The 18,715-nt window shown below is 38.8% G+C and overlaps 1 protein-coding gene across 4 annotated transcripts in view; it reads right to left on the reverse strand.

Annotated features, from left to right (window-relative positions):
- Positions 1–18,715, reverse strand: part of WDR35 (WD repeat domain 35) — a 45,177-nt gene that overhangs the window by 15,700 nt on the left and 10,762 nt on the right. For all 4 annotated transcript variants that reach the window (XM_065681692.1, XM_065681691.1, XM_065681690.1 and 1 more), the window contains 6 exons: positions 18,333–18,458; positions 14,233–14,418; positions 11,681–11,741; positions 4,953–5,097; positions 2,439–2,508; positions 1,624–1,683 (listed from right to left, as the gene is read on the reverse strand). In XM_065681692.1, the coding sequence (XP_065537764.1) occupies positions 1,624–1,683; positions 2,439–2,508; positions 4,953–5,097; positions 11,681–11,741; positions 14,233–14,418; positions 18,333–18,458 (648 nt within the window). The remainder of the gene's footprint in view (positions 1–1,623; positions 1,684–2,438; positions 2,509–4,952; positions 5,098–11,680; positions 11,742–14,232; positions 14,419–18,332; positions 18,459–18,715) is intronic.

An 18,715-nucleotide genomic window follows, 5' to 3' on the forward strand; every position in this document is an offset into this window, starting at 1 on the left:
AGCTGCTCTAAAGTCTCCCCAGAGCCTACTCTTCAGGCTGAACAAGCCCAGCTCTCTCAGCCTGTCTACATAGGAGAGGTGTTCCAGCCCTAGAATCATCTTTGTGGCCTCCTCAGACTCACTCCAGCAGGTCCACAACTCTTGTGTTGGGAGCCCCAGAGCTGGATGCAGTACTGTAGGAAAGGTCACGAGAGCAGAGTAGAGGGGGAGAATCCCATCCCTTGACCTGCTGGTCACACTTCTTTTGATGCAGCACAGGACACAGCTGGATTTCTGGGCTGCAAGGTGATCCTGCCCCTCTACTCTGCTCTTTTGAGACCTCATTTGGAGTACTGTGCGCAGTTCTGGTGTCCTCAACATAAAAAGGACATGGAACTGTTGGAACAAGTCCAGAGGAGGGCCACGAGGATGATCAGGGGACTGGAGCACCTCCTGTATGAAGACAGGCTGAGAAGGTTGGGGCTGTTCAGCATGGAGAACAGAAGGCTGCACGGAGACCTCATAGCAGCCTTCCAGTATCTGAAGGGGGCCTATAAGGATGCTGGGGAGGGGACTCTTCATTAGGGACTATAGTGGTAGGACAACGGGTAATGGGTTCAAATTTAAACAGGGTAAATTTAGATTAGATTTAAGGAAGAAGTTCTTTATTCTGAGGGTGGTGAGGCACTGGAATGGGTAGCCCAAGGAAGCTGCAAATGCTCCATCCCTGGCAGTGTTCAAAGCCAGGTTGGACAGAGCCTTGGGTGACATGGTTTAGTGTGAAGTGTCCCTGCTCATGGCAGGGGGGGTGGAACTTGGTGATCTTAAGGTCCTTTCCAACCCTAACTATTCTATGATTCTATGTTGTGCTTCTCATCAACCATATTTAAACAAATACTTTCTTAAGCTCCTACAATTTACAGATATTATTAAATCAGGGCTGTTAAAAGAAATATCTAATGTCCACATACAGCCCACAGAACAGTTTCAGGAGCCCAACAATTCCCGATGAACCTTCAGAGATGGTCTACATAACAAAAGAGGAGAACAGGGAACGGATCCCTGTCCGACACTGGTAGGAATGTGGATAAAAATTTAGAAAGTGTTCTTTTTCTGTCTTTGTTCTGTTCAGTTGATTTGTTTTAAAGCCCACCCATATGTCTGTTCATCTAATGAGATCATTCTTTTCTCATTAGAAAGGAAAAAAAAAAAGCACTAGCTGTACAGTACCTTGCACATTGTACAGTACCTTGCACATTGGCTATTTACATATTAGTGGTACAAACTTTGTAAATCTTTGTGCATTTACATACAGCCTAGAAGAGACTTTCTACAACTCAGATTACAGAATTAAGTTCAGACCTGTATTTTATCAAACCCTATATGTAAGTACTAACTCAGGCAACTAGTCTGTGCGTAAATTCTAAGCACTTAGTGAGCCAGCCCTCCTAAATAAACAGTCCAGGTTAATGAAAGAACCTGTTAAAAGTTATCACTGAGGACACCTAGGAAGAGATTTTATCTGTGTAAGTTCTAAATTCAGAAATGCTTTGAAATTGTGACTGCCCATGAACACACTGCAGAAGAATCTCCTGCCTACAAGCAAAAGAGGCAATTAGGAATCTTTTTAATTATGTAACTTACCACAAGTAGCATCTTATCAGATGCTGTTATTGCACAAATTGGATCTCTTGTTCCCTGAAACTATACAAGTAATATGTTTCAATTTTAATGCAACAGTAAGAATGCACTGAAAAAGAAGTGTTATTTAAATACACAAGAATGTTGCTAAGTATCCACATGAAAAGCAGCTATTAAACCTTGTCAGCATACAGTATTTGGATAGTTTATTATATTAGCAGCCTTTCTTATGGGAATCATGACAATAATATTAAACAGCTTATTTTCTCCCCCGCCTCTCCTCCAGAAAAATAAGAAACTCAAAATATAACAGGTGTTTGTTTTATAGAAAATACAAGAAGGCAAATATCTTATTTATCAAATATCTGGACTTGTAAGGCCAGTAATTTCAGGTACGTTGGTAAGTACGAAAGCAAGCATGCACATGCACACACACACACATAAAGTGAAAAAGGGTAAAAATACTAGAAAAGTTTACAAGGGTTACTGAGTTTCAACAAGCTTATATTCTGATGAAGTACAAGGAGCTGGTTCTCATCAAGAAAACAGCAGATGTCCACGTACTGGACCCACAATATACTTTTTGACATTCCCTACAGTTTAGTGTATATTTCCAGTAATAAATAATGGCACAGTAACAACACACTAACCAGAGGGAAGAGAAATAACACTTATGTACAAAACATAGCATTAAAAGAAAGTTTCAGAATGACCACTTCTACTGATGAAAATCTGTGAAAGTAAGTAAAGCAATGCTAAGTACTTCTCTGTCAAGCTACCAGTGACACCACAATTAACTAGTTAAAACCATCACTCACTTCAATAGCTCTGCTGTAATCAAGGTGTCCACCTGCAGATCCTGAAGGGGTGTCATCAACATGATAAATCCTATAGAAAAGGGAAGTTAGGAGAAAAAGTGTGCCCAAAGAAAAGATTACTTTTGATAGCATACAGGTATCCTCAATCCTTGGAGAAGAAACCACTGCAATTGGGAAAGAGGATAAAAGCTATGCCTGTCCTTACGTTCTAGTAGTATCCCCTTTGATAACCCTACTTTGTATTGATATAAAGATATGGTACTTGCTTTCACTTTCACTGCCTCTGATGGTCTATTCCCATGTGATCTATAAACTTTCATTCTGCAACAAGAATTTCCTGCAAATCATCAACCACCCCAATTATCTCTTTTCAAACATGCACTCCATATTTCCTCAGGCAGGCTCTTCTCCATACTTATGAAGAACTTCACTTTCATATTCACAAAACATATGTATTACTATATTCAATACTTCATCATGACTTCTCTTTTGCTTTCAAAACTAGCATTAGACAAGATCTTACAATATTAAAATCATAGTTTATGCTGAATTACGATGATTTACTTTTTCAGCATTTCTGTCAAATTTGCAATCTTGTTCAAGGCTAGGACATTCAGGTACTAGAACAGTTAATTATTACTCCATGTACAAATAATTACTTATTATTATGAATATATGGTGACAGGAGACAGCGGATTTATAGAAAGCTATAGCATCTCTAAGGAAGAAAACATAAAATAACACAAAAGAAAATCATAAAAAGGTTGCAAGCTTGTGGAGGTGACAGAAAAGTTAATGCCACTAATGAGGACCTGGGAAGGAAATACTTTGGAGGCAAGATGTTGACTTTGGCTTGTTTAGTTTGCGAGGATAAAAGTCCATACAGGCTTAGACATCAAAGACATAATCAGATATGAGTGTATTTAGGCAAGAACTAGCTGGATAGACTATGTCCTTACAGCCACTGACACACAAGAAGCAGATAAAGTTATCAAAGCAATACAGCTGCCTAGAAACTAAGAGTATAGAGGAGAAAATTAAGAGAAGGAAAAAAGCATGCAGACAAATAGCTCTGTAAGGGAACCACACAGCCAGCAAATGTAAGGGCACATGAAAAACCACAAGGCGCTTGGTGACAGCTTCACTAAGGGCAAATCCTCCCTGACCAATTTGGTGGCCTTCTGTGATGGGGCTACAGAACTGATGGATAGAGGCAGATTAGTTGATGTTGTCTACCTGGACTTGTGCAAAGTATTCAATGCTGTCCCGCACAAAATCCTTGTCTCTAAACTGGAGAGACATAAATTTGACAGTTGGACCACTCACTGAAAAATGGCTCAATGTCCAATTGGAGACCAGTAATGAGCGGTGTCCCTCAGGAATCGGTGTTGGGACCGGTCTTGTTCAACATCTTTGTCGCTGACATGGACAGTGGGATTGAGTGCGCCCTCAGCAAGTTTGCCGATGACACTAAACTGTGTGGTTCAGTTGATACACTGGAGGGAAGGAATGCCATCCAGAGGGACCATGGCATGCTTGTGAGGTGGGCTGACGCCAACCTCATGAAGTTTAACCATGACAAGTGCAAGGACCTACACCTGGGTTGGAGCAATCCCAGGCACAGCTACAGGCTGGGTGATGAAGTGATTCAGAGCAGTCCTGCAGAGAAGGACTTGGGGTTCTTGGTTGATGAGAAAATGAACATGAGCCGGCTTAAGTGTGCACTCGCAGCCCAGAAAGCCAACCGTATCCTGGGCTTCATTAGAAGGAGCGTGACCAGCAGGTCGAAGGAGGTGATCCTGCCCCTCTACTCTGCTCTTATGAGACCTCACCTGGAGTATTGTGTGCAGTTCTGGTGTCCTCAACATAACAAGGACATGGAACTGTTGGAACAAGTCCAGGGGAGGGCCACGGGGATGATCAGGGGACTGGAGCATGTCCCCTATGAAAACAGGCTGAGGAAGTTGGGGCTGTTCAGCGTGGAGAAGAGAAGGCTGCATGGAGACCTCATAGCAGCCTTCTAGTATCTGAAGGGAGGCCTACAAGTATGCTGGGAAGGGAGTCTTCAACAGGGACTATAACGACAGGACAAGGGGAAATGGGTTTAAACTTAAACAGGGGAAATTCAGGTTAGATATAAGGAAGAAGTTCTTTACTGTGAGGGTGATGAGGCACTAGAACAGGTTCTCCAAAGAAGTAGTAAATTCTCCATCTCTGGCAGCTCAAGGCCAGGTTGGACATAACCTTGGGCAACATGGTCTAGTGAAAGGTGTCCCTGGCCATGGCAGGGGGGTTGGAACTAGTTGATCTTAAGGTCCTTTCCAACCCTAACTATTCTATGATTCTATGATTTGGTTATGAAAAACTATTCTTTGGTAGTTAGTCTTAGAGGCTGGCAAGTCAGCAAATCTGAGTAGCAAAATGTGAAGTGTTCCCATTTTAAGCATGGGAGAATCTACCTTTATCAATGATACCAAGGGAAAGGAAGAAAAATTACAAAGCCAGAAGACAAACCTTTCCCTGCCTTCTTTTCTGGTCCGTGCTACCTGATTAAATTCCATTGCTGTGAGCTTCTTGGCCACACGATACTGCCAGACGTAAAACGCTTCTTTTGAAGCTGCTATCACATGTGTTTTAGTCATTGTGACAAACAACGGCCCTGTTATGAAACCCAAATGGTTGTAAAATTAGAGTGGCAAGTATTGGACTAGACGTTCAATTGCAAACTTTTTCCCAAATGAATGACACCATATCGTCATAAGTTAAAAAGAAAAAAAACAAATAAGAACAAACCAGCACCCCCAAAAAAATACCAAAACCAAACCCACAGCAGTTTTCATTAATTGGTAAGAAATGCCACTGGGGCCTTGTGGCCTTGGTCAGGAGAAGAGAGAAATATTTACAAGTTCTGATTTTAAAATCAGCACTGTTCTCCCTATTATTTTAGCAATTTTCCATGTGCTAAGGCAGAAGACATCAAATACATATAAACAAATAATCAGGTTTATGCTCAGCTCAGGAATATTTCCCATCTCCAACAAGATCTATAAAATACCTCCATATCTGACATATCTGTAATTATTCCAATATAAATAAAAGGAAGCTGACAATCCAGATGTGATTCTTTGATTAGCACCACTTAAAAGCAGTTAACAAATTTTCAGTTAGACAAGGGCTGTTTGTATCTTAATTAATAGCTGGGCCAACTAACAGTTCTTCATGTGCATGGCAGCAAATTAAGCATCTAGCAAAGTGTGCACTTAAGCTTCCTTTATTGCATCCAAAGATCACAGTGTAGGAAGGCTGGGCATTTTTTTATACTTTAGCCCCAAGCCCATTTAGGATATGTGGATAAATTGAGTATCTCATTTCTGCTGACAGTGTTTGGTGAACAAAATAAAAAATATATATGATATACTTATATACTCAAACCATTACATTATTCTTTATAATACACTGTCTTGACTGCACTGTGGCTCTTATTTTTTCCCTTTTACAATCCTTTCATTCATCTTTCTGAAAACCAGTGAATGCACATAAAAAGGCATAGAAAAAAAATGTTGAAACCTATTAAGTAAATCCCTCAATGTCTTTAAATTCTACAGTTAAATCAGTATGCTACCAGACAAAACAGGCAAATTCACAAGAATTGTGTAGCCCAGGCTGTTAGTGAAACACTGACTCATACAGATAATATGCTGAGAGCACAAAATTTGATACTTTTACAGCAATCACATTTTTTCCTGTATTTTAGCAAGGAACAGAACTCTGGAGGGAGCTATAAGCCTGCCATAAAGAAGAGCAGAGCTAGGAGAGACAGACAACCAAAGATTGGTTGAACAGATTTTATTTCTTTAAAACCAGGAGAATTACATAAGCTACCTGATGGCTGTAAAATACTTTCCACTATACATGTAAATACTAGGGAAGAAGGCTTAGTGATGAAGCTTAACATGTGTGCAATATAGTTGTTTACATTATGTGCAATTCATTGTACTTCATATAGCACATTCATTTCAACAATTAGTCACATACAACTGAAGATGCAGTCTCTTCTGTTTCATTAACAGCATTAATAAATTCTATGTATTTGCTGTGTTCTCTTATTACCTCACAGCTGTACATGCTGTAACAATCAATGCTTTTGTCCTTTAAAAATGAAACATTAGAATCTCCTGACCTGTGTGGAAATAAGGTTTTTTCTTGCTCAAATTACAAGATTTTAGTACTAAGCCTCATATTTGGGCTCAGTTTAGTCAATGTTTAAACACTTTACTCCAAGACAAGGCTAAACTAAGCCCATCTCTGACAGCCATGGGCATTTCCCAGACTCACCAGTGACTTCCCATTTGACCTACGGCTCCCATGAAGGCTAAACTTAGTAATTTTTCCCGTCACTGGAAGTGTTCAAGGCCAGGCTGGATGGCGCTTTGAGCAGTCTGGTCTAGTGGAAGGTGTCCCTGCCCAAGGCAGCGGGACTGGAACTAGAAGAGCTTTAAGGTCCTTTCCAACCCAAACCATTCTATGATTTGCGCACACCTTGAAGTATCTCAAATTGGGCGGGGGGAGAGGGAAGCATGTTCAGATAAGCTCTGTTGTGATATAGAAACAAGATGGTGACACATCCATGCTTTATCCAGAGGAGTACAATCAATTAGGCAGTTTATGAGCATGCCTAAGACTTAAAATTATTGTTGCTACCAAAAAAAAAGAAAAACACATACCAACCCCTGGCACATTTCCCTGCACGGACTGAACATTAGGAAGCATTTCTTCACAGAGAGAGGGGTCAAACACTGGAACAGGCTTTCTAGAGAGGTGATTGAGGCCCAAAGCCTGTCCATGTTTAAGAGGCGTTTGGACAATGCCCTTAATAATGTGCATTCCAGGTCAGCCATGGAACAGTCAGGCAGTTGGACTAGGTGATCGTTGTAGGCCACTTCCGAATGAAAGTATTCTACTCCCCCTTCTCACCTCAGAGCCTTAATCATTGGGCTACACTCTGCTCCTAAAATGCTTTCCTTCTTGGCTGTGTAACGGCATAAATTGAATATGAAGAAAGGATGCCCCAGCCACTCCCAAGTTTGGGCTGTTGCTGAGCAGAGAAGGAAGGAATAGGGTTTGTCCTTTCCTGGAAAAGGAAAGATGCTTGTTTCAATCCCTTCAGGCAGAGGAAGATCTAGAATTCCTTTCTACGCAGCTGGTTTAACTACTTAGTTTCCTTTAGTGTAGGGAAGTTTTATCATCTCATGCAGCGGCCTCAATTTTAACAGCAACTGCTGTTCACTTGGGCATCAGTGCCCTTCAAAGAATTCATGTTCTGGCTATTAAGCAGACAGAAAAGCAAGCATCAAAATGCAGGAGGCAAAAGGATACTCTTCTAGTCAGCATTTCCACTGCATGGCAGCCTTCAATGCTAAACACATGGACTTCTTTGTCCTGGGTTTACCAGGAGCCGTTTTGCTCCTTCTTAGTAACTGGTGCAAGCTCTGTGTTTTGACTTCCAGCCTGGGCAGAGAGCTGATAACACCGATTGTTTTTAATTGTTGCTAAGTAATGTTTATTCTGGCCAAGGACTTTGCGAGTCTCATGCTCTGCTGGGGACGAGGGGAGGCCGGGAGGAAGCAGAGACAGGACACCTGACCCAAACTAGCCAAACAGGTATTCCATACCACAGCACGTCATGCCCAGGGAGGTAACTGGGAGTTACCCGGAAAGGCACGGTCTCTCTTCAGGGGGGTCGAACTCGTTCGGCGGTGGTATTGTATCCTCATGTTATTTTCTCTTATCACTATTATCATTGGTGGTAGCAGCAGTGGTTTGTGTTATACCTTAGATTACTGGGCTGTTCTTATCTCAACCCGTGGGAGTTACATTGGGAGATGTTATTGATAAGACCGTGGGAGATGTTATTGATAAGACTAATTTTAGAGCTTGATTCAGATCTCTCTAGAACTCTTCACTCAGAAGAAAGCATCAGACAGCAGCAGGGAAAACTGAGCTGCACATGGGACAACTCATGAATGGCCACAGATTAGAGAACACAACAAAATACTGAAGATCAGTTATAGTTTAAAATTATCAACTTTAAGTAACAGGAGTTCAAATGCTGTTTCACATGTAGATCAGCATTTCTTTGTAATCTGTAATCTGCAGATTACCGTTTCTTAAAATGTCCAGGCAGGAGGCGACTCACCGAGGCATGACTCCATCACTCTGCCTTTAATCCACCTGTACACTGATCAGGCTGTTAAATCCATGGCACTGGGTGCTAAGACATACGTGAAAGATAACTCAACACTTTGCTATGTCTGTGCTCCTAAACACATGTAAGAAGATGACATAATCCAGCCTGCGTGACATTCTTAGCAGATACCGTCTGCTGTGTTTCCATTAAAAAGATATTATAGAACAAGATATTTAACCTTCTATAATATATATTTAGCTATTCAGGAAAGGACTTTTGACAGAAAGCCTGTAAAACAAGCACAGAAGAAACTGTGTTGGTTAATGTTTGTACCCATGGAACATAATGCTAGACAATGGAGAAAAAGAGTAATTTACGGCCTAGCAAACACTAGCTATTGTGAATGACCCTAAACACAAGGCACAGGAAGCACAGAAAGAAAAATGTCCTTGGTCAAAATAAAAAGCAACATGAGGAAGAGCTTTAAGGTGTAACCATACACTAAAATCTAAAGAAAGTTGAAGGGATGGCCTTTGACCAGATAATGACTGATTAATCCTTTTTTGCCACCGTTAGCAGAGGCAAGCATCAGAAAGCTAATGACATAATTTAAAATTCAACAGAATAAAAGGAATAAGCACTTTTTTTTAACTACTTGTGTAAGATTTGCACCTCCTGGGGGTGAATCAAACTTTGTGCATGGTCACAATTATTTTGTCATCAGGGGATTAATAGTACTTTGTTGACACAATTTTATAAAATGTTATAAATTGACAATTTATACAATTCAGATGTGTGCACCAACTGGAATCTTGAAAAAACTTACAGAAGGTCTGCCTTTAAGGTTTTACAAGGTCTTCTCTCTATTGATCTCAGCAAGGCCAGTCAGCTGCTTAAGTTCAGCACCCTGTCAAACTGGAGCAATTATATTTTCTATTGCCAAGAAGCTCCAACTGTGATAAACAGCGTGATATACTGCATATTAAAACCTTGACTGTGTACAGGTATCTACATCTCGCACAAACTGACCTTATAAATATTTCAAGTTGTTCTATAAAGCTGTATCTTCAAAGACCACAGAAAAGGAAAGCAACTATGATAAAACCAGCACATGGTCTTTGGAATTGTCTTGCAATTGTAGGTGCTTGATTTTCACTTTCATTTTAAGTCCCTTCCATAAGTTTGGTGGGTTAACTTAAAAGGAGTCTTAGAAACTGCATATATTAAGAAAAGGTTGAATTTTTGGCTATGTTTACTACACAGCAAAGAAAGACTTGCTTGTTATGTTTGAACTACTAAGACTACAGAAATTTTTCAGAACTCAAAAATCTAAATATTCCTCACCTCAGCTATTTGCCTGTCTATGAGGTTGAAGTCTATAACACCTAGCATTTTCACAAATGAACTCACACTAGGAAAATACACTGTAGATCTACACACTAAACTGATCCTCTTGACACTGGAGGGAACAGCAGCAGACCACAGAATGCCTAGTTAAGCTAAAGAGAAGCTTTTTCCAGATTGCTTAATCTCTTCAGCACAATTCAAACCCAGCTGGAACAACTACAGCATTTTTCAGTTAAACTATTTCTTTTTTACTGTTTTCAGTCATGGGGGAAAATTCTTTTCATGTGTTCAGACAGCTGAAGGAGATAGGTTGTAATGGGGGGATCATAAACTGATACCTTTGTTTATAACATAAATAAATAAAACTATCACAGATAGCTTTAGAAAGCTCACATAAACAGAACACTAGAAAAATGCAAAGAGTTTAAATGCTGACTTAGAGGTGGACATGCAAAGCTAATTTTGACCATTTGAGTGAGATTTGTCTCACCTATTTTTAGACATCTCTGACAGAGACGAGGTGGTTGCCCTGGGCTTCTCTGTATTTGGCAGAGGGCAAAAAGACCCTTTTCAGGAATGATTCACTGAACTTATTTTAGATGTCAGCTGTAGAAATGATAGAAACTACTGTAACTCCCTGAATCTTCCTCCCACCACTCCAATCCCACCTGTCAAGTCCTTCCAGGAGACTAAGTGTAAACATCTGGTAAGGAAAGAGGACTGGCAGGAGGTACACAACAGACGCCCCACCCACACCACTACCACCCACCACACCATCTTACTTCAGTGCTCAGTTTGGGTTTTTTTGGAGAGGTTGGTTTGTTTGTTTTCTCTCCTCCATCCATTGTAAAATTGACATAAACAGAAATTGAAGTATCGCAATATTTCACACATATTCCAGAAGACAAAACTGATTCATCAGAGCAGGATACTCTTCATTTCAATTATGATCTACAATATCAGCCATGAATTTCACAATATATATATATGGCTCACAGCTGATTTCCTCCTGCTGTCACTGAAAAACTGAACAATGTTAGAAAATGACACTTACAAACCTACTGTATAATAAAAAAAAAAAAATGTTCAGTAGTCTAACCTGTCATTTCACTTAGAGCGTTTATTTCAGATTTCAATGACAGTAGCACTGATCGAGAAAAATAATCATATTTATGACCTCAACTATTTCTGTTCTTGGCTTGGTATTTTTTCCTACCTATATGCTTCTATGAATTGCTGTTACTTCCTTGCTTCTATAAATTGTTGTTACTTCTTTGTCTTACAGTTCTTCACCTTAATTTCCTCATCATTTCTCTTACCAAAACTTCGCTAGACACTTTTCCCAACTATTTTATCAGACAGAATGGCTGTTTGTTTAATATTAACACCAAGTATTAGCATTATGGCTTGGAACTAACTTCTCTAAAAAGATCAATTTAGATGGAAGAGTTACTTTTTACAGAGAGGATAGGTCATTTCCAACACAAATTACAGTTCACAACATGGGAACCCCTGATCACACATTTATTACATTTAGGGAGAGTTAAGTCCAAGTAAGAAGCCAATATAAATATCATAAACCATGTATAGAACAAAAGGTCAAAACATTTGGATGCCAGGGGTGTTACCACAAAGTGATTGTTTCATTGAACAACAGACTTGCATAAGAAGTTCATTATAAATACTAGAAAAATTGCAGGTTGCTTACCAATATCAATGTATTTAGGGTCTAAGGGAGTGCCAATAGAATTGCAGAGAACCAGCACATACTGTATAAAAATAAAAGCAAGTGTCATTACAACCACATTTTTTGTAAATCAGTAAGTTGTACGAGGTTTGCTATGAAGGTGTATCTCATAACCCACATTTCACACAATCTAATGCTGGTCAGCAACAGAAAACAGAGGGACCATGACTGCAGTAAATATAAAGCAGCGTAAGCATGACAGTAATGAGGTATTTGCCAATTAGCACTATAAACGAAGCCAAGCACAAAATAGGGAAATGACTGGCTGTCTTTAGCAAAGGAGCAAATCCACCAGACACAATACATGGATGTACCACCAGCAGGGTCCACAGATATGGGCAAGACAGCCAGTGTCCCATCCCCTGCTGAGCGAGGCACATGCTGTACTGCAATGATTTACTAGCATGACACACCAACAATTTCTCAGTGACTCAAATGTTGCATAGCTGTGTATGCAATAGGTAATAAACAGCATCAGAACCCCTTGCTAGCTCCCAGAAGTCAGAACAGACCAACAGTCCTTCGCAGACCTCGATCTCCTTGAACCTCCAAGAAGGCTACAGTGTGTGGAGAATTGTGAATAAGGCTATCCTCTACTCTTCAGTACTGCAGATACTACAAAATTAGTGAGTTTTGTTAGTTTAGCCCTTCTTGTAATCCTGCTTGGGAAGGCTTTGGTAGCACAGATACCTCAGCTTAGTCTATTAAACTCAGGAAAAATCAAATAAATAAAAATTGACCTACACACCAGTGCTGCTTCTTCTTGCTAATGTTATTTATTTTTCCAGATCTAAACTAAGGACTAAGTATCTTTATGATGACTGCAAAAGGAAATAAGAATGTCTTGAATGAGAAATTAAGTAGCAACTTTTACTGCAAAGTCTACAGCTTACCCCTTGAACCTGACTGATTGAGAGCTCATTTATTATATGAGATTGGCAGAGTTTAGGTTTCAGCTACTGTATGAACTTCATTCTTTCAATGAAAAAGTCATGAACAAGCATTTCTGTTCATTAATTAGCTTATTATTCTGGCTCTACCACTAATAAAACCTTCTCAAAAGTAGTTTTTATTTCTTTGTTCATGAGTTAAACATACCACCAGCATTCTCAGATTTATCTTTTCCAAAAAAATATGTTGAGTCTCCACCTCTGTAGGAAACCACTCCTGGCTTTTAAAATAATTTTTGTTTCCATTATGTTCATATTAATTATTCTCTGGTAAATTATCCCAACATTCACTCTATAATCAATTTCTCTTTTATGCACTTCTACTTATTTCTGAGGCTCTAACTCAGTAGATCAGGGACTGCCAAGAGGTGATTGAAGTAACAGTATCCAAGACAGAGGCTGCACCAGCTATATAGGGTGGTGCCAGGAGCAGGAAGATCAAATCATTGTCTGATTTAATGAAAGGAGAAAGCTCAAACCTTGCTATGTGTATCATCAGTAAGTTCTTTGTAACTTAATCATGTTCACCTTTAAACAGTTTCTGCTGAAATTTATCTTTTTTCCTCATCAGCTATTGCTGTACTTTTTGCCTTCTTGAAATCACAATTCTAATGACCAAAATCTATTGCAAAACAAATCTGTTTTTCAGAAAGCAACACTAATGAACTGCTACCCAAAGGATAAGCTTGTTCACTTCATTTCCTAAAAGCTGACCCCCTACAGTGTTAATAATTACACTGGAGCCATTTCAAAAGAATTGAAAAAAAAACCTCATTATCTGTAATTTTTAGATGCTAAAATGCTCAAGAAAGTTACACTATGTCCCTCCACTGTTTCCTATTATAAAGGAAAATCCAGAAAAAAAAAAAATCTCATTTTACTGCACTCAACTTCACCAAATGGTTTTGTCCATGGTTAGCAGATTTTCAATGCATATGACAGCACACCACCTATTGTGCAATCAAGCAAAGCAGCATAAAGCATATTTTTTACCATTGCACCAATTGACTCCGTCTCATGCTCCTCCTTTGTAAGCAATATACAAGTGATATAGGAAAGAATTCAGAAGCAAACACAAGAAGAAAATCCATCATGCTAACCGAACATACATTAACCAAATTATATCATTTATCAATCCATTTAAAATAAATAAATGGAACAGTTTGTAGGAACATGGGATTTACCTAAAAATTTCCCCTTTTTCCCCCCCCCATCACTTCTGACTGATTAAGTCTTCATTACCATTCTGATCCTCTCCTGCTTTTAGCTTCTTTAACTATTTCTAAAGAAACATTAATTTGGAAGGCTGCAGTTTTCACTAAGTTATCAATGGCTACAAGGAGTTAATATATAGAGGCAGTAATCAGTTCGGTACATTATCGCTATGACGTTGTTGGGGTTCTTTATTTTTAAACACTGAGTCTATTCCAGTGCCATTCTGTCAAATGACAACTGAATGACACACTGAGACAGATTGAGAATTTTATATTTCATCTTACTCTGACTGTAAAGCACTGACATGTGGAACAGAGTGTTTCAAGTGAAAATTAGAAGACTTTTTACCTGAGGTTGATTTTCATCTGCTTTAGTTGCTAAAACACAGAAGTCTCCATAAGTTGTTATGGACATCAAGCTCTTGACATATTTTACATACTTCTCATTATTCTTTGTGTCCCAAAAGACCACACAGTATTCTGGACGATCGGGTCGAGTATACGCATAAATAACTGTATTGGAGCAGTAACCCCACTGTCAAGAGAGACAATTTTGATAAAGCCCATCAGAAGTCACAAGAATTCAATGATAAATTGTTCGCAGCTATGAAAGAAAGTGTTTATTCCATATAAACAATCAGTATTCAGTACTCTTTACTGTTCTGGTGATGAACTGATTTATTAAAAGCATGCGAACACAGTTCTGGTAATACATTGTTTGCATAGTATTAAACTGGGAAAAGAAGCCTTCCTATCACCAGAATAGCCTATTGCAATCAGAATTGAAGGATCAACCTCAAAATGAAACAAGATCTCACTTTCCCCTGTTTCTTCCTTGTTCAGCAGGTACACAGAAATACGCACTGTGATGATGGTTTTTGCCATGAAAATGCTTGCTCTATGACTATTAATTTGAAAACTCAGTGTTCATTTCCCAAGAGAAATAAACACCTCAGTGCAATTACTGAAGCAGACAAAAATAACCAATTATATTAAAGCAATATAATAACTTGCATCACATCTTCCGTATTAACAACATGAGAAAAATCCTCCCTTCTGCCCAGAAGAAGGTAATTATTCATGTAGCAGGTAGGAGAAAGGGCAAAAGAAGAAATGGAATATCCAAGCACCTCTGAGCAACCTGGTATACTGGAAGGTGTCTGTGCCCATGGCAGAGGGGTTGGAACTAGGGGATCTTTAAGGTCCCTTCTAATCCAAACCATTCTGTGATTCTGTGAATACTGTAACCTCCATTAAGATATATTTTATTGCATTCAACAAATTTAAATTATAGAAATTAGTAATGAAGACCTTTTCTGAAAAGCAAATCCAGAAAACATCTCAGAAAAGAGATGAAGCTGACCAATAAAGGAGATATAAACCAAACAACTTCTACTGTGCTCTTGTGAGATCTCACCTGGAGTATTGTGTACAGCTCTGGTGTCCTCAACATAAAAAGAACATGGAACTGTTAGAACAAGTGCAGAGGAGGACCACGAGGATGATCAGGGGACTGGAGCACCTCCCATATGAAGATAGGCTGAGAAAGTTGAGGCTGTTCAGCACGGAGAAGAGAAGGCTGCATGGAGACCTCACAGCAGCCTTCCAGTATCTGAAGGGGGCCTATAAGGATGCTGGGGAGGGACTCTTCATTAGGGACTGTAGTGGTAGGACAAGGGGTAACGGGTTAAACAGGGGAAGTTTAGATTGGATATAAGGAAGAAATTCTTTACTGTAACGGTGGTGAGGCACGGGAATGGATTCCCAAGGCAGTTGTGAATGCTCCATCCCTGGTAGTGTTCAAGGCCAGGTTGGACAAAGCCTTGTGTGACATGGTTTAGTGTGAAGTGTCCCTGCCTATGGCAGGGGGGTTGGAACTAGATGATCTTAAGGTCCTTTCCAACCCTAACTATTTTATGATTCTATGATGATGCAACTGCAGAAAAACTACTAGAATTCTCTGCATCAGCATTTACTAGAGAGAGCAGTAAGCTTGTTAGAGAACTGGCCAGAAGGGTGCCCACACTCTAAAAGGGAATGAAACCGAGACAATAAACTATTAGCAAAAGAACTTTTAGAATATATCTGTAAATTGAATGGTAATAAACTGTCAGAACCCAAAGGTTATCTGTCAAGTAGAGTTCAACGGGAATTCAAACATAATGCTGTGGAAGACAGCCAGAGGAACAAGAGTGGGCCAATGTAAAAAACACTGTGATTTTTGGAATCACAAGTCAGTAAATCCAGCTTTCACACAAGGTAGAAATGTGATAAATAAATAAAATAAATAATGGGATTAGATGAATATAGATAAATGCAACACATTGGTCATCATGTTTTTAGCCCTAGAAGTTGTAGCTATTTCATTTATTATTATCATTTATTATCTTTCTTGAAGTCCACAGGCATGCTAATGAAGATGACCTAACTGATACAACCGACTTGGATTTTGAAGAAAATCAAGCTCATTTTGGATACAGGAAGAAAAATAGAAGGGTTGTAAAAAACTACCATTATTCCAATCAGAGCACTACCCACCAAATCCTTCCCAGAGATGCAAACTAGAACTTACACTATTCTGAATATTCAAAATTTATGAGTAAGTTATGAGGTAACAAGTCAGTAAACTGTAAATCAGGTTTGTCAAATCTAAAACTGGTTTCAAAAAGTGGCAAAGGACCCCAGAATGCTGAGTGATTAGGATATAAAGTGAAATCCAATGTAGATTTGAACAAGATAATATACACCAGAAGAAATGCAACTAGAGGCATAGACTCTAAATTAGTATTTCAACTCCAAAGAGATTCCATATAAACTATGAAGAGGTTTAAAAAGGTCAGCTCTATTCATAGTTTTTACTGTCATATTAATTTAGAACCCCTTTCTCTTATTATGATAATACCTGAAAAATACAAGAAACGGGATTATTCAGGAGATGGATAATGTGATACTAACACTCCATCTCCAGGTCGTTACTTCCAATACAGCCAAAATTAATGACAGCTTTGAATCACTGCCATTTAATGACTGCAACCTTTTAGAATATCTAGTTACTGATGTAATCAGAAAGAACATGGCAATAATAATGTGGGTTATTTATTGAAGGACAACACATATCATTCACCATAAAAATACTTCACATTGAAACTGAGTATACTACCAACAGAATCACAGAATCACAGAATGGTTAGGGTTGGAAAGGACCTCAAGATCATCTAGTTCCAACCCCCCTGCCATGGACAGGGACACCAGGGACAGGTTAAGAGTTTATTTGCTGCAGAAATAAATTCATTTGAGCACATCTTTTTCCACTTTAAATATGCAAAGGGGAACAAAAAAAAAAAAAAAAGGAGCTTACACATGCAGTTTCTAAAACTAACGTTTCAAAATATTACTCATTTGCAAACTGTGCCAGACCTTGAAATACACATGGTCTCATATATACTGATGATTTTAAGAACAAGCAATAGGCCTGTGCTCCAGCTGTTACACATTTCCCAGAATAAACATTAAGTAGCATTTCCTGCAAGACTAATTTCCAGCTCAAATTTCCAAAGTCTTTTCCAGCAGATTTACAACAAGCTATCTGAAATTGCTTCCTAGCAGACTGGTGTATGTAACTCCCTGACCAATAATTTTTCACAACTGAGTGGAACAATAGATTTCAATATAGCTGCAGTATGTTCCTCACATTACATTCTGTCTCTTTAATCACAGCGGTTACACAGAGATGATTAAAGAACATATAATGTGGTGGGAAAAAAAAAAGAATACAATACTGTATACTGGACAGTAATTGCTTTTTTTTATTAAAATGTAAATTTAAGTTAAATAGTCCTAACTCTAAACAAAAAAAAATCCAGCCAAACAAACAAAAATCCTATGTGGCAGACAAGATAAAAACATGATTCAGAATTAGCTGAATTCATGCTTTCTTAAAGTATATTTGGAATTGAAGTATAAGTAGGAAATGCGCCTATCAGGTTGTATTAGTTTCTGCTGTTCAAGTTTCCAGACAACCTTTCTGGTTCAAACAAGTAATTCACCACCAAAAGTATGACAGTAAAACTAAGGCTCAAACAACCACCACTGTATCACTTGGCCCAGCAACCAAACAGCAATAAAAACACCAGAGCCTCACCTGCGTGGCAAGCCCCAGTTACTACCAACATGAGAAACATGCCCAATTCTGTTAATATTAACAAAGCACACGTTTACATATTATGAAAATAAAATCATAAATTCACTGTAAAAGCAATAGCTTAAGTCATTCCACCACCAAGACACTCACAGTCCACTAAAACTTCAAGTCACTACTGCTGATCAAGCAGTAATCATAAGTTAAGCTCTGATTTATGTATTAGAGTAAACTACTTTCTCAACACACTCAGAAACATAGTAAACAGGAAACATCATTATATGGTAGTTAAGTGCCACATTACTATGTACCTTGTAATCAGGACGAATGTTTGCAAAGTATATGTAAGAATCGACAGCCAGTGCAATTTTCAGTCCACTTCCCTCCCAGGACAAAGCAGAGATCTGTTTGCCAGGCACTTTGAGTGTGCGCAAATGCTTGTGTAAAACAAGGAAAGGAAAAGAGTCAGTATTTATCATCGGAAAACAGTTTTGATAGTTGATGAAAATCAAACACAGATCCTCTTTACAGAACCCTTTAATGACTCTCCAAATACAATACACATGCAAACAAACAGATATATAACATGCATTTCCATAAAGTATTCTTTTGCCTTATTTTTTTTTTTTTTTCCCAGAGACAAACACCAGGACTCAGTCATAGTTCAAACTTACAAAAATAAGTAACAGATGGA

The sequence above is a fragment of the Lathamus discolor genome, chromosome 5 (assembly GCF_037157495.1).
Source record: "Lathamus discolor isolate bLatDis1 chromosome 5, bLatDis1.hap1, whole genome shotgun sequence".
NCBI lineage: Eukaryota > Metazoa > Chordata > Aves > Psittaciformes > Psittacidae > Lathamus > Lathamus discolor.